Source organism: Dermacentor silvarum, chromosome 1, assembly GCF_013339745.2.
Source record: "Dermacentor silvarum isolate Dsil-2018 chromosome 1, BIME_Dsil_1.4, whole genome shotgun sequence".
In the NCBI taxonomy this organism is placed as follows: domain Eukaryota; kingdom Metazoa; phylum Arthropoda; class Arachnida; order Ixodida; family Ixodidae; genus Dermacentor; species Dermacentor silvarum.
The window spans coordinates 417,253,494-417,268,478 of record NC_051154.1 but is presented as its reverse complement, the minus strand read 5'-3'; the positions used below and the strand labels follow the sequence as shown (position 1 = coordinate 417,268,478).

The following is a 14,985-nucleotide window of genomic DNA, read 5'->3' as shown; positions in this document are numbered from 1 at the left end:
GTACATCGGGGAAACAAAAACTCTAAAACAAAGAATCAGACAACATGAATATGACGTCAGAACATTGAACCGAATACGCAGCGCCGTCGCCGAACATTCCGAAGACGCCAACCACAAGATTTCTTTCCAAGAAACTCAAATCCTTCAAACAGAGACAAATTGACGAAAAAGGCTACTACAGGAGTCATGGCACATTCAGAATATGGTGGGTAATATAAACCGCATGAAGGGCATCCTTCCTTCTTTGTATGTCCATGGCCTTGCAGACGCGACGAAAGGAAGAAAGGACCCCCCGGTCTACGTCACCAACACCAAAACAACTTGTCTCCTCCCCCCCCCCCCCTGCCCCTTGTCAAGGGCATTCCCGTGAGTAAAGCACCCCCAGCATCGGTCAACCCAGCCGGCCCGCAACGCCGCAGCCCCCCCCCCCCCCACCTACCACCTCTTTCGTCTGTCAAGAACAGGTGCCCTGTCAAGTGTCTCCCCACCTTACGCTCTCTCCTCCTTCCTCTCCTTTCTTACGATGGACCATTTAAAAGCGGCATACCACCACCTCCGAAGAATACCCGCTGAAGAAGGAGCCAAATTGGCTCCGCAACGTCGGTATAATAAATTCCCTTATTTGGTTGGAGTCAATCTCTAAGTCTTAATCAATTTTTCCCAACCAGACAGGTAATTCTGTCGAAATGTTTAGCTTCAAGTAACCAGGAGTCTATTGTCTCGAGTCCAGCTGTCGAGGGGATCGTTTGCGTCACGCACTCGATGTCCCGCCGCAGCTCGTCGGTTAATTGGTCTATGTCTTTGATGTCTGCCACCTGTTGCTTGTCACGATGTTTGCGTAGCTCATTCAAGTTGGTGATCTTCATTTTGCGACCGGCATTGTGTTCCTGTGGGCCGTCTTCTGCTTCTACGGAAATAATGTAGTGATCGCTTCCCAAGTCTGGCATGGTGTTTGTCCAAGTGGCTTTGCGTGTGTTGTACGTAAAAGTAAGGTCCGGCGTCGTGTCGGTGCTGACGCTGTTGCCCTGCCTTGGTGCCACGGGGTCGGTGACGAGCTCGAGTCCGGCGTATTCCGCCGTTGCCCACAGATGTGTGCCTTTGGGCTGATCGTGCTTGTAACCCCACGCCATGCGCACCACGTTGAAGTCCCCCCCAATGAACAGCTGTTGCCCTTGGGCGATGTCGAGTGCCCGTTTGAAGAGGACATGGAAGCGATGCTGGCGGCATCTGGGACTGCTGTATACGTTGAGTACGAAGATGCTGTTGCGCGCCTTGCGTGGTGGAATTAGTTCTACGAGGACCTTTTCAATGTCTCTGACTTTAGTGTCGTGTTCGATAAATGTGTGCGCTCGCTTGACCAGCGTGGTGACGTTTGGTTTCTCCGCCTTGCCTGTTATAGACTGGTACCCCGTGAGTTTGGCGGGGTGTTCGTTTCTTGCAATATGATGACGTCTCATTTGTTTTGGTATCTTCTGCAGTTCCACTGCCATATTGTGTCTTTTTGTTTGGATGGTTGTCAGGCCATGGTTATATGTTGTTACATGTGTTGCGCCGCTTCCCTATGCGACGGTACTATGCTGTTCGCGGCTTCTAATCTGGACAATCTGAGGTGAATGCTATCCAAGCTCTGCTGGTTCGTATGCGTGTAGGACGTGATGATGGTGTGGCGACACACTGTGCACAAACCGGCGCAGCCTCCGCCTCGCCACTTGCTAGCCCGGTGTGACACGGCTGCATGCTGCACCACGCCTCCGATAAGGGACAGCGCCACCGCAGCGTCACCGGAGGCTTACGTCACCGACGGTGGATATAAACCGAAGCTGCCAAGCTCGAAGAATCCTTCCTTCGCTAACCGTTCGAGCGTAGCGGCGGTATGCTCGCCCTGCCGCTGCTACTACGCTAATAAACAGTCGTTATGTTTCATGTTGGAACGCCTCCTTCCATCGACATGGCATCCCACATCTGGTGACCCGGAAACCGAACAAACCACACCACCATGGCCGAACCAGAAGTCCTCACCGCTCTTCGCCAGCAATTGCAACAACATCAACAGGAACTGCACACCCAGCAACAGCAGCGTTCTCGCAACGCCTCCACAACCAAAGCCGTGCCTGCCGGCTCCGCTGAGGACGTCAGAGCTCCCACAGAAGGCATCCCACATGCTGCCTCATACGACACCTGGCGTGTCGCCATCAAGCTTCCGCCGTTTTGGATGGACTCGCCCGAGGTCTGGTTCGCCCAGGTCGAGGCCCAGTTCTCCCTGGCGCGCATCACGCAAGACCGGACCCGCTACGATTACGTCGTCGCCCACCTCAACACACGTTATGCCAACGAGGTCCAGGATATCCTTGCCAACCCACCAACGGCCGCCTGAAGACTGCACAGACTATGAACACCTGAAGACTGCACTTATCCGCCGCCTGTCGCTCTCGGAAGAACAGAAGATACGACAACTTCAGTCCGCAGAGCTTGCTGAGCGCAAACCTTCGCAGCTCCTGCGCCAATAGCGTGCGCTCACGCGCAACATGCAAGTCCAGGATTCTTTCCTGCGAGCGCTTTGGCTCCAACGACTCCTACCGCATGTCCAGGCAATTCTGCAAGCTCAGGTTAGGCTACCTCTCAACGAACTTGCGGAGATTGATGATCTCCTCATCGAGGCCTCCATGCCGCAGTTGTCGCCCACCATCCAGGCTGGCGCCGCACCGCTCAACACCACAGAGCTTGCGCGCCATATCGACGACATCGATCAACAGCTCGCCTCCATTCAACAACACCCGGGTGAACGTCCTCCGATGCAACAGCGCCACCACTTGCAAAGCCGCGACCTTAACACCACTTCGTCGCGGCAACCTGATGAAAATGGCCCGTGTTACTACCACCAACGCTTCGGGGACAGAGCCCGGCAATGTCAACCACCCTGTTCCGTGGGACATGCGGAAAACGACAACGGCAGCTCGTAGAGACGGCCGCAAGCTGCCAACCCGGAGGCCGTCGCATCTTCGTCACCGACCAAATCACAAAGCAGCGGTTCCGACATTTGCTGCTACCCGCGATCCCATCTTCAAGGTCCTCGTCCGCCTACGTCTTTCGAGCTCAGTGCGGCAAACCGCTCCACGATCAAGACGTACGGCTCGCTCCGCCTGCACATCCAGCTCAGAAACTTGCGCCATGACCTTGACTGGAACTTTGTCATTGCCGACGTCGCCGAGCCAATCATCGGCTCAGACATTCTGGCCCACTACAGCCTCCTTCCGGACTGCCGCAACGACCTCCTCATCGTCGCGACAACGGGACACTCTACACCAGACCAGCGAATGACCTCCCAACAGCCAAGCATCAAGGTACTCAGTGTTGACAATCATTCGCCGTACCAGGCCATCCTCGCAAATTTCCCGGATTGACGCGCCCCAGCGGATTGCCACGCAAAGTGCAGCACACCACCATGCACTACATCCGGACCACTTCAGGCCCCCGGTTTTCTGGCGTGCCCGTCGCATTGCCCCGACCGCATGCACATAGCCAAAGCAGAGTTCGAGGCCATGCTTCGCGAAGGAATCGCCCGCCGCTCTGACAGTCCATGGGCCTCGCCACTCCACCTTCTGCCGAAGAAGACCGAAGGCTGGCGGCCCTGTGGGGACTACCGTGCCCTCAACGCGCGCACCATCCCGGACAGGTACCCCGTCCACCACATACAGGACTTTGCCCATCACATTCATGGTTGCCACGTGTTCTCCGTGCTAGACTTGGTGAAGGCCCACACACAGATACCCGTCAATCCGGATGACATCCCGAAAACGGCAATCATCACTCCCTTTGGCTTGTTGGAGTTTCCCTTCATGAGCTTCGGCCTGAGGAACGCTGGATAAACCTTTCAGCGCTTCATCGACGTAGTCGCCCGCGGCCTCGACTTCTGCTTCGTTTACCTGGACGACATACTGGTATTTTCCCGCGACGCCGAAGAGCACCACAGGCACTTTCGTCTGCCGTTCCAACGCCTCGATGACCACGGTTTACTCGTCAATATCTAAAAAGCACGCTAGGCGCTTCCATTGTCCGCTTCATCGGCCACGAAGTTTCACCTGAGGGAACTCGGCCCTTGCCCTAACGCATCTCGGACCTGCAAAATTACCCTTAACCCACCACTGCTAAAGACCTTCGCCGTTCCCTCGGCATGCTGAACCTTTACAGGCGTTTCTTGCCACACGCAGCCGACTACCAAGGCTTTGGCTGGCCTACGAGGAAACTAACCCGTCACGTGGACACAGACGTCAGCGAAAACTTTCGAAGAATGCAAAGCCACCCTCAGCACCACCACGCTTCTCACCCATCCCGTGCCAGACGCTCCCTTGGGACTCATCACGGACGCATGTAGCTTCGCCATCGGCACCGCCCTCATGCAACGCGTGGACAACGCCTGGCATCCCTTGGCGTTCTTCTCCAAGAAACTCGCAGCTCGGAAAACGACCCATTCAACCACCAGTTCCACTGACGAAATCACGACCACCGCGCCGACAAGTTCGCCAGCCTACTACAGAGAACTTCTGGCGATATACGAAGCAGTGCAACACTTTTGCCATATTCTCTAAGCACAGAACTGCACCATCTATACCGACCACAAGCCTCTTACCTACGCCTTCTCTCAACGTCGTGACAAACTGCCGCCTGTACAGCAGAACCAACTCTCGTTCATTGCACAGTTCACCACCGACATCCAACATGTCAGCGGAAAAGACAACGTGGTCGCCGACGCGCTTTCACATGTAGCAGCCATCAACTCTGTGCAGATAACAGCGGACGTCCTCGCCGAGGCTCAGACTACGGACGCCGAACTGCAGCAACTTCTCAAGGGCATGTCCTCACTACAGCTGCAACAAGTTCCCATTCCAGGTTCGACAACCACAATCTGTTGCGACATGTCGACAGGACGAAGCAGGCCCTATGTGCCGCTGTCCCATCGCCGTGGTCTTTTCAACCAGCTCCACAATGTCAGCCATCCCGGCATACGCGCCTCTACACGCCTCGTGGCTGACCGCTATGTCTGGCGCAACATGCAGCGGGATTGTCGCACCTGGGCGCGCTCCTGCATTCAATGCCAACGCGCTAAAGTCACCAGGCACGTCACGTCACCACTCGGAACATTCCCTCAGCCCTCTGGTCAGTTTGAGCACGTCCACCTCAACATCATAAGACCCTTTCCCCCGGCTGGACACTATCGCTACTGCCTCACCGCCATTGACCGGTAGACTCGATGGCCCGAGGCATGGCCCCTCGAGGGAATCACCGCGGATGACGTCGCCTCGGCCTTCTTTGCCAGCTGGGTCGCTCGTTTAGGCGCCCCCCGCCGCTTAACTACCGACCAAGGACGACAGTTCGAGTCGCACCTTTTCAGGCTCCTCGGGCTGACCATTGTTTTTGAATGCTTGAGGACCACCAGTAACCACCCCTGCGCCAACGGAATGATCGATCGTTTCCACCGACAGTTCAAAGCAGCCATTATGTGCCATCCGGACTCAACCTGGCTCGAGGCCATCCCACCCGTCATCCTTGGTCTTCGCGCTACCTTCAAGCCGGACATCAACGCTACACCAGCGGAGCTCGTCTACAGAGAACCACTCCATCTCCCAGGTGAATTTCTTGCTGCACTGCCTTCCAGCACTACGATGTCAGATCCCACCGAATTCGTCGCCCGGCTACGACGCACCATCGCCGCCTTACGCCCGTCACCTGCAGCCCACCACTGCAAGCCTACACCTTTCGTGTTCAAGGAGCTAGCATCGTGCACGCACGCTTTCCTCCACGAGGACACCGTCCGCAGGCCTTTCTGGCCACCCTACAGTGGACCCTACCTGGTCGTCCATCGTGACGAGAAAAACTTCACTCGGCGCCTGAACGAGAACGACGTCTGCGCCTCGACTAACCGGCTCAAGCCCGCATACATCGCTGCGAATGAACCGGGCAGCGCCACTCCATCCACAGGCATCTATCCGCAGCCACCGACGTCACAGCCCGCTCCGGTCACGACGCACTCTGGACGTCTGGTACGCCTCCCAGATTTCTACAGACCCTGAGGGCTCTACACTCCGCGGAGGGGGGGGGGGTGATGTGGCGACACACTGCGCACAAATCGGCGCAGCCTCCACCTCGCCCCTTGCTAGCCCGGCGTGACACGGCTGCATGCTGCACCACGTCTCCGATAAGGGACAGCGCCACCGCAGCGTCACCGGAGGCTTACGTCACCGACGGTGGATATAAAGCAAAGCTGCCAAGCTCGAAGAATCCTTCCTTCGGTAACCGTCATTATGTTTCATGTTGGGACGCGTCCTTCCATCGACACGGCAACCCACAATGGTTTCTTCGAGATTGCTCAAGCAAACCTCGAGTGCATCTATTCGCGCCGCTACGCGCGTGCACTTGGGTCGTGTTGCCTCTGTAAAAGTGGGAGTGGGTCTGCGTTTAGTATTGGGGAATTCAACCTCGTCGTCCTCTATGGGTTCCACTTGTGTTTCCTGCGTGGCCTCTCTGGGAGTGGGTCTGCGTTTAGTGTCGGGGCATACGACCTCGTCATCCTCTATGGGTTATTCTTGTGTTTCCTGCATGGCCTCTGTATCAGTACCACTTTTCACGGCATGCTGGAGTTGTTCTATGAGTTCGTCTTTTCCACGAATCTGCATCTGCATGTGTTCTATTTGCTTCTGCAGCGCTTGTATCGCCTGTGTTAATTTAGCTATCTCCGTCTCTGTCTTAGCGGGTGTTTTGTCGCCAGCCTTTGCGGTTGGTGCTCGTTTTCCCGTGACCGCATCTGGCCAGCTCACCTGCTCGGTGGTCTCGGTGACTCTCGTTGCGGTGTCTCTCGTTGTGGATGAGAAGTAATGGGTCCATTCCAATGCGCGACAGCAACACCACTGGGTGGTAGAAACCTGGGACATCTGAAATACGTTTGGTGACTTCGGGATCGATTGCACGTGTGACACTTTCCAGGCCTTAGGTACAAAACCAGAATCGAGCAAAGACATTCCCGGAGGCATACATGCAGATGAATTTCAAACTAATGCTGAACGTGCTCTCCAGCCAACTTTCACGATTCTGACATACCCTCTCATTGTCTCAGTTTAGCATTAGCTTATGAATTCGTTTTTCAGAAAGAATATCGCCGAGAGCTAGTGGGGCTATACTAGTCAAGGTGCAACCAAATTAGAAAGGCCCACAAAGCTCCAAACAAGTCACTCCCCCACCAGTACAGGGATTGGCCTCCCTGGTGCAGCATTCAGCCGCTACCTCCCTAACGACTCCTACAATTTACCCACAGCCCTCAGTCCCCAGGGGCTGCGGAGCACCTGACCAAGGCGGCGGTCCGACCTGCGACGCGGCAGAGGGTGCTAAGAATCTCTGGGTCCGGAGAGGCCGCCAATGGAAACTGAACCTGGCAACATTCAACACGTGCACCCTATCGAGTGAGGCTAGCTTAGCAGGGCTATTTGAAGAATTATCAGGTATTACCTGGGATATTATTGGCATTAGTGAGGTGAGAAGAACTGGTGAGGCTTATACAGTGCTGACTAACGGCCACGTTCTCTGCTACAGAGGTCTTCCAGATAGGAGAGAATTCGGAGTAGGATTTCTAGTCCATAAGGACATAGCGGACAACATTGATGAATTCGACAGCATAATTGAGAGGGTAGCAGTTGTCGTTATAAAGCTAAATAGGAGCTACAGAATGAAGGTTGTACAAGCCTACGCCCTAACCTCCTGTCACGATGATGAAGAAAGAGAACAGTTTTATGAAGATGTTGAATTAGCAATGAGAAAGGTGCAAACTCAGTATAGTGTAGTCATGGGCGACTTCAATGCAAAAGTGGGGGAAAAGCAGGCTGGCGAGCAAGCAATTGGCAACTACGGCATCAATTCTAGGAACACTAGAGGTGAGATGTTGGTAGAATTCGCAGAAAGGAATAGGCAGGAAGCGCAGCAACAGGAAGTGGGCCTGGAAAAGCCGAATAGAGAAACAAGGAATGAAATAGATTTCATACACTCTGCCAATCCCAGCATAGTACAGGATGTAGAAGTGTTAGGTAGGGTAAAGTGCAGTGACCATAGGCTAGTCAGGTATAGTATTTCTCTTAATTTGAAGAGAGAAAGAATAAAGTTAGTCATGAAGAAACAGGCCAACGTAAACGCAGTCAGGGTAAAAGCAGACCAATTCAGGCTGGTGCTCGCACACAAATATGCAGCTTTAGAACAGGAAGATAAAGACAACATAGAGGTAATGAATGAAACCGTCACTAGGTTGATCTCAGAAGCAGCAATTGTAGTGGGAGGTAAGGCATCAAGGCAACCAGTAGGTAAGCTCTCCGAAGGAACCAAGGACCTAATAAGGAAACGGCAAAACATGAAAATTTCAAACTACAGAGGTCACATAGAATTCGCTGAACTGTCGAAAACTCATTAACACGAAGAAAATAAGGTATATCCGAAATTACAACTTGGAAAAGATTGAGGAAGCAGGAAATATGGATGCAGCATGAAATCAGTGAGAAGAAAAGTAAGCATAGGACCAGGCAAAATGTATGCACTGAAAGATAAGCAGGGTAATATCATCGGCAATTTCGATGACATAGTAAAAGCAGCGGAAGAATTCTAAACTGAGCTGTACAGTACCCAGAGCAGCCAAGCTACTTTCATTCGAAGTAGTGATGAACAGGATACAGAGGCCCCTTCTATAACTAGCGATGAACTTAGAAGGGCCTTGAAAGACATGACCAGGCGAAAAGCTGCTGGAGAAGATGGAATAACAGTCGATTTATTTAAGGATGGAAGAGATATCATACTTGAAAAGCTTGTGGCCCTTTATACGCAATGCCTCACAACTTCAAGTGTACTAGAAAGCTAGAAGAACGCCAACATTATACTCATCCATAAGAAGGGAAACGTTAAAGAATTCAAAAATAATAGACCCATTAGCTTGCTTTCAGTATTGTATAAAATATTCACCAAGGTAATTTCTTTCTTTTTTCATTTTTGTAACTTACCGGGTCTGACTATTAAGCAGAAAAGGTGGAGCTGGGCAGGCCATGTAATGCGTAGGATGGATAACTGGTGGACTAACCGATGGATGGATAACCGGTACAGAATGGATAACAAGAGAAGGGAAGCTCAGTCAAGGACAGCAGAAAACTAGCTGGAGAATGAAGTTAGGAAATTCACAGGCGCAAGTTGGCATCAGCTAACCTAAGACAGGGGTAATTGGAGATCGGAGGGAGAGGCCTTCGTCCTGCAGTGGAAATAAATATGGGCTAATGATGACGATGATGAACTTGTCTTGGAGAATTGCTGACCCTTGAAAATATAATATCTATGTGACGTTAGCTCCAGATTAGGTAGATGGCACGTCACCACTATGACTGAATAGCGAGAGAAAAGGTTATTTTTTATTTTGAAAATAATTTTTAAATATCACCGGTAGCAGATAGTCATTGCACCGCTCGAGAATAAGTGTTTTATGGTTATTTCCCATTACTTGAAGTAACGAAGTAAATTATTGGTTGATTACCAACATTTAGTTATTTAGGTTTTGATTTTAAAGCTTATTTGCAACTGAGAACTTAAACGCAGTGAGTTCGCAAGGCATGTCCACATTGAGTGGAATGCTGATGCTTGCAGAAGTTATGATTTCCAAGATGAATAGAACTGGCACTCCAGTTAAATTTGCCCTTTGCTCCTCAAAAGGGCACTTTTTATTTCAAAAGTTAGTAATGCATTTTCCCACAATATTGACTATGATTAATTCAAAACTGGCACTAATTGCAAAATTTTCTTCAACTGAAAGGGTCACATGAACTCAGGTGGCGTCCACCAATTCCAGAATTTTTCTTGAATTACAACATATGAAGTAAAGTTAGCTTGCAAGTTAATGAATGTTTTCTAATTGACTAGTTATTTATAGAAATTTCACGTGCACGCAATATTTACTGCTTTGGGTAATCTATCCCTGGCAGTAAAATTATAATGATGCCTCAAGCGATTTAAAAAAATTATCTGAAGTAAAGACAAAACACATGGAATATGGCACACGAGAGCTTAAAGCTCTGAAGCAAGTCATTCAGGTGTACTTCTAATTAATAGTCAGACCCGGTAAGTTACAAAAATGAAAAAAGAAAGGAATACGTGAAATGAGCCGGACTAACACGCCGACCGATGTGCTGTGCAGTGAAGGCTAAACAAAAAGAAGCTCCGCGCAACGTTCCGATTGTTCATATAATTTTTCCCGGCTTAGATTAGAAGTTACTATTTTAAACCTTTCTAAATAAATTAGCAACAAAGCATACTATAGAGTGTATTATGCTACATCTTTAGCTTAGTCCTAGGGGTGTGCAAATAGTTATTTTTGAGACCAAATCAAGTAGCGCTGAAAACAAATTGAATCGAGTATTGAATACTTTTCGAATAGTTTTTGAATTATCAATAGCAATTATCACAATTAATATAAAACAATGTTCAAATACCAGTATTGTTAAAGTTAGCAAGTTTATGTCATTAAATAGTACGTTATGAAGCATTGTTCATTAAAAGCACAATTGGAGCATGAAGAGCAACCAAGTAATTTCTTCGCATGCACAGGGCTGTTCAGAGAGTGGGAATGATCGCTCTACAGCCTGTAAAGTATGGCTGCGTGAGTGACATAACCGGCTTCACTACACAAGTTCTTGTGTTTTAAATGTATACTATAACCGCAGCGCAGAAACTTTACCGAACTTTTGCCCCGATTTTATGTTTAATTGGCCACAGTTGACGTTTTGAAATATTTGAAAAGTATGCGAAAAATATTCGCATGACTATTCGATTCGTTATTCTAAAGTTTCGTATATTCGCACCCCCCTACTTAGTTCGCTACATTGCAAAAATGAAGTCGCAACATGAATAAAACATTTTTTTCATCTTTGTCACATGTTCGACAGAATGTTTCGGTCTTATTTGTTCTCAGACTATTGTTATCATCTAGTATACACACCTACGAAGGCCATATTGTGAATGTATTCCTCATCAAACGTTAAATTTTTTTCTAGAAAGAATTAAAGAAGCTACATTTTTATTTTTCCCATGGCTTAAATAATGGAAATTGCAAGAAAAAGTAATGGGACCTATAATAGTCATGAAAATCACAGTCTTCAGATTACAAAAAAAAAATCGTCGGCCCTTCCACTCCGTCAAAACGGATTATAATTAGGCGAAGCTTGCCCCTTTGTATAGCTAACCGTGCCCTTTGCCTTCAACTTTATGTTTAGTGGAATGTGCCCTTGCGATTAACGAGATGTGCATTTTGTGGAAACTGGTAACATCAATGACGATAAGCTTGCAGTGAAACACATTTTACTGAACATCAGAAACTTCACCGGTCAATTTTTGGGAATTGAGCAGAGTAGCCTTGAAATCGCTGTTATATACTGCAAGGGGTACGGTCATTACGGGTGATGATCATAACGGTAGTCAATACTGATGAGGGAGATGTTGTCGAACCACAAATGCATGCGTTCAATGTCTCGAGTTTGCTCAGCGGCGTGGTTAGCAGCATCCGCCCGCCATTGCCGCTTGCGATTCGTCAAAATTAAATCTGTCACGTAAGACAATGAACGGCTCGTACCCCCTTAAGCAATGGCTCATGCCCCCGTAAATGCCGCCTCCCATTTACGATGACAGCAGAGAAGTGAAATTCTATGCTGGAATGATGAGCCTCAACGGAGCCAGCTCTGGAAGACAACGACGACGATGAACGCGGGAGCAATGGCACGAGCGCGTTCGCGCGGTTGCGCCAACGTGCCAGCTGTGGAAGAAGACGCTCGAGCCATTGCTGATGATGATAGTTTCCGCGAACAGACACGGACGTTCAGGCTAGACATAGACAAGCTTCGCTATTAGAAGTGTCGCATTATTGGACCACAGGAATAATTTTGTATTAACACAGCAAGCTGGGCCAGCTGGTAACTGGTCTTAGGAGTGGGCAGCGCTACCAGGACGAAGGACAACACTTTTGTATAATGTATCCTGCAAGACACAGTTCCACTTCTGTGTGAAAAGATTGAAGCAACCTGATGGCATCAGAATATTTCTTTTTGGAAGGAAAATAGCTTGCATCAGTACTGCCCATATTGAGGAAAAAACCGTGATTTTTTTCAGCAGAATTAGAGGTGATTGAGAAAACACCTGGCACATTAAGGATGGAATGACCCAAATATAAATTATGCTAACTCATAGCAGTCTTTAATTGTTCACCGTCACTAAAATGTGACAATTTAGTAGTAACATCATGTTGCTGTGCTGTGTGGATAAAATGTTCGGTACAGCAGGGCATGTTGGCAGCTTTCATTGCAGCTGTGAATGTCAAGTAGCTATGCTTGTTTATGTGCTGACAGGCAGGCCCCAGTCACAGTGGAGGAGAAATGCACATGGTGGTAAAATGCTGCTGCGGCAGTCAGCATGAAAATCTCACCTCTTGTGCATGTAGGTGCCAGATGTCGTGCAATGTTTCCTTCGTCTGCTGACAGATCAGTGCTGTGTTTACGCTCTTTGGCCTTCATTCTTAATGCGAGTCATGCTAGAAGATGATGACGACGTCGTTGCCACTGTAATCCCAATTATCATGTGCTTCCTTCCGTGGTGGTGTCGCCGCGTTCCACAGACAAGGAGAATGAGGTACTGGGTGTCGCCTCTGCATCCTTGTATTCAGGGTCTGTCTTGTCGGATATGGTGCGCTCTCTCCAAAAATCTTTCCATTGGGTCGTCTCGGTTTAGACTCATCATTGCAAAACAATCGTAAACTATGACAACCGAAAGAAGCACGAAAGAGAGCTGACGCGAGCCGACGACAGTGTGCAACAAGTCGTGCCACTGAAACCAGACGCGAGTGCGAATCAAGTGGTTGGGCGGGGCCGCATGACACCAGTTTTCCGCGTGTACCTCACTGAAGGGGCCGCTCTCATTGGACACCTCCCTTCTGTGGAACGTCAACCCATCCCTCCCGTGGCAGGGAAAAGCCAACATGCCGTGTGTGTTTTTTCTCTACTAGGCTGTGTCTGTTTACAAGTGTTAACAAAATTTTTATTGTAAATGTAATTTATTTACCTGTATTTCAATTTGTCACTGAAATGATAGGAGGACACACCGAACGGGTGATGCTATTAGGCACAAGCATGCACTGTGTGCAGTATCAATGCGGTTAAAGATGACACTTTTTTATAAGCACTTGAAATTGAAAACAGGATTGCTTTCTTTACATTTTTCACAGCAGAAGTTGCCCAACTTTCATCCGCGAAGGCGGCATTCTGCTAGTGAGCACCATGTTGCAGGTTCTATTTTCAGCCGCATACCAATGGGAATTAAATGCAAAAACAATTGTGCAGTCAAATTTATTCCTTAGCCATACCTCATAACCTCCAACAAGTGTGCCAAACAAAAGCTTCCTATTGGGTGTTGCATGCCAGCAACAGTCAAGTACCCTTGCCTGCTTACCTGTTCCACTTGGGCTTGAAGGCAGAGGTGCAGTGGTAGGTACTGTTAGGGCAGGGCGTCCCCCGAGGGCTTTTTGCACAGCCATGGGCACTGCACAAGAGGTTGGTACAGTCATCCAGTCCAGCACACATCGCGCACTCACCTGATCCAGCCACATGGGCCGCCAGGGTGGATGAGTTCTCCAGAGCCCAGACGACCAGGTCCGTGCCCTCAGCTAGGGAAGTACAAGACCGGGCCAGTATCACCTGCGGTATTCCCACCAGTTTGTAAACTTCTCTGCTTCAAAAGTAATGTATTTAATAAAAACAGGGCTAGTAATTGGTGAATCTTGCAAGGCGTAATTTAGGGCAAGACATTCTGCCCTCTCTGCATTTTTTGTTGTCTCTTGTAGGCTTGATCGAAGTGTGATTCCTCTTTTTTAAAGACCAAGTCTTTCTTATCGAGTCACCACCACTTTTGCATATCGGGTATGTTTCTTGCCTCTATCGTGGGCCAATCCCGAAATAGTGCAGCCTATAAATGTGTGCTGATAAGCGCCCCTGGGACCACTGGTCACCGTGATGTCCCGGATATCATCATCAGCAGCTGCCTTTATTTATGTCCACTGAAGGACGAAGGCCTCTTCCTGCGATCACCGATTGCCCCTGTCTTGCGCTAGCTGATTCCAACTTGCACCTGCCAATTCCTAACTTCATCACCTCACCTAGTTTGTGCCGTCATCGACTGCGCTTCCCTTCTCTTGGTATGCATTCTGTAACTCTAATGCTCAACCGTTATCTATCCCACTTATTACATACCCTGCCCAGCTCCATTTTTTTCTCTTCGTGTCAATTATGTCGGCTATCGCGTCGGCTATCCTCGTTTGCTCTCTGATCCACACCACTCTCTTCCTCTCTCTCTACGTTAGGCTCAACATGTTCTATCGCTCCATGCGCGGTCATTACTTTCTCTCGAGCTTCTTTGTTAGCTCCGGATATATATATATATATATATATATATATGTGTGTGTGTGTGTATATATATACAGGGTGTCCCAGCTATCACGCAGCACGATTTAAAAAAAGAGGAATGCCGTTACGCGAAGCCAACCTAGTGTGTATTGTTTCCAGTACAGTGGCGTAGCCACCGATATTTTTTTCGTACTGAGATTTACTTATTTATTGTAATTAATTATCTAACTCGAGAAGTACTGTCCTAATTATCAGTGTCAATGAGAAAGTTGTAGAGCAACATGAAAAACTCCCGATACAGCGTTTGTTGCTCACTACGTGCTACATAAATGTGTTTTTTCCGAGTGTGAAAGAACCCCTCAAATACACGCAGAATTCCGCACGACTGGCCGCTCGAGGCACTTTGCGTATATTCGTGGGCTTCTTTCATGCTCGCAAAAACACTTTTATATAGCACGTATTCAGCAATAGAAAGCTGTATCGGGAGTTTTCATGTGCTCTACAACTTTCTCCTTGGCACTGATAATTAGGACAG

At 49.0% G+C, this 14,985-nt stretch overlaps 1 protein-coding gene across 1 annotated transcript in view; it reads right to left on the bottom strand.

The window, feature by feature from the left end:
- The window catches only part of LOC119447488 (DNA (cytosine-5)-methyltransferase 3C-like), a 352,358-nt gene extending 338,046 nt beyond the window's left edge, over window positions 1-14,312 (bottom strand). Inside the window, exons 1-3 of the mRNA XM_049663800.1 lie at window positions 14,298-14,312; window positions 13,643-13,745; window positions 13,501-13,590 (exon numbers count right to left, since the gene is read on the bottom strand). Of these exons, the coding sequence (XP_049519757.1) occupies window positions 13,501-13,590; window positions 13,643-13,745; window positions 14,298-14,312 (208 nt within the window). The remainder of the gene's footprint in view (window positions 1-13,500; window positions 13,591-13,642; window positions 13,746-14,297) is intronic.
- Between the last annotated feature and the right edge of the window lie 673 nt (window positions 14,313-14,985).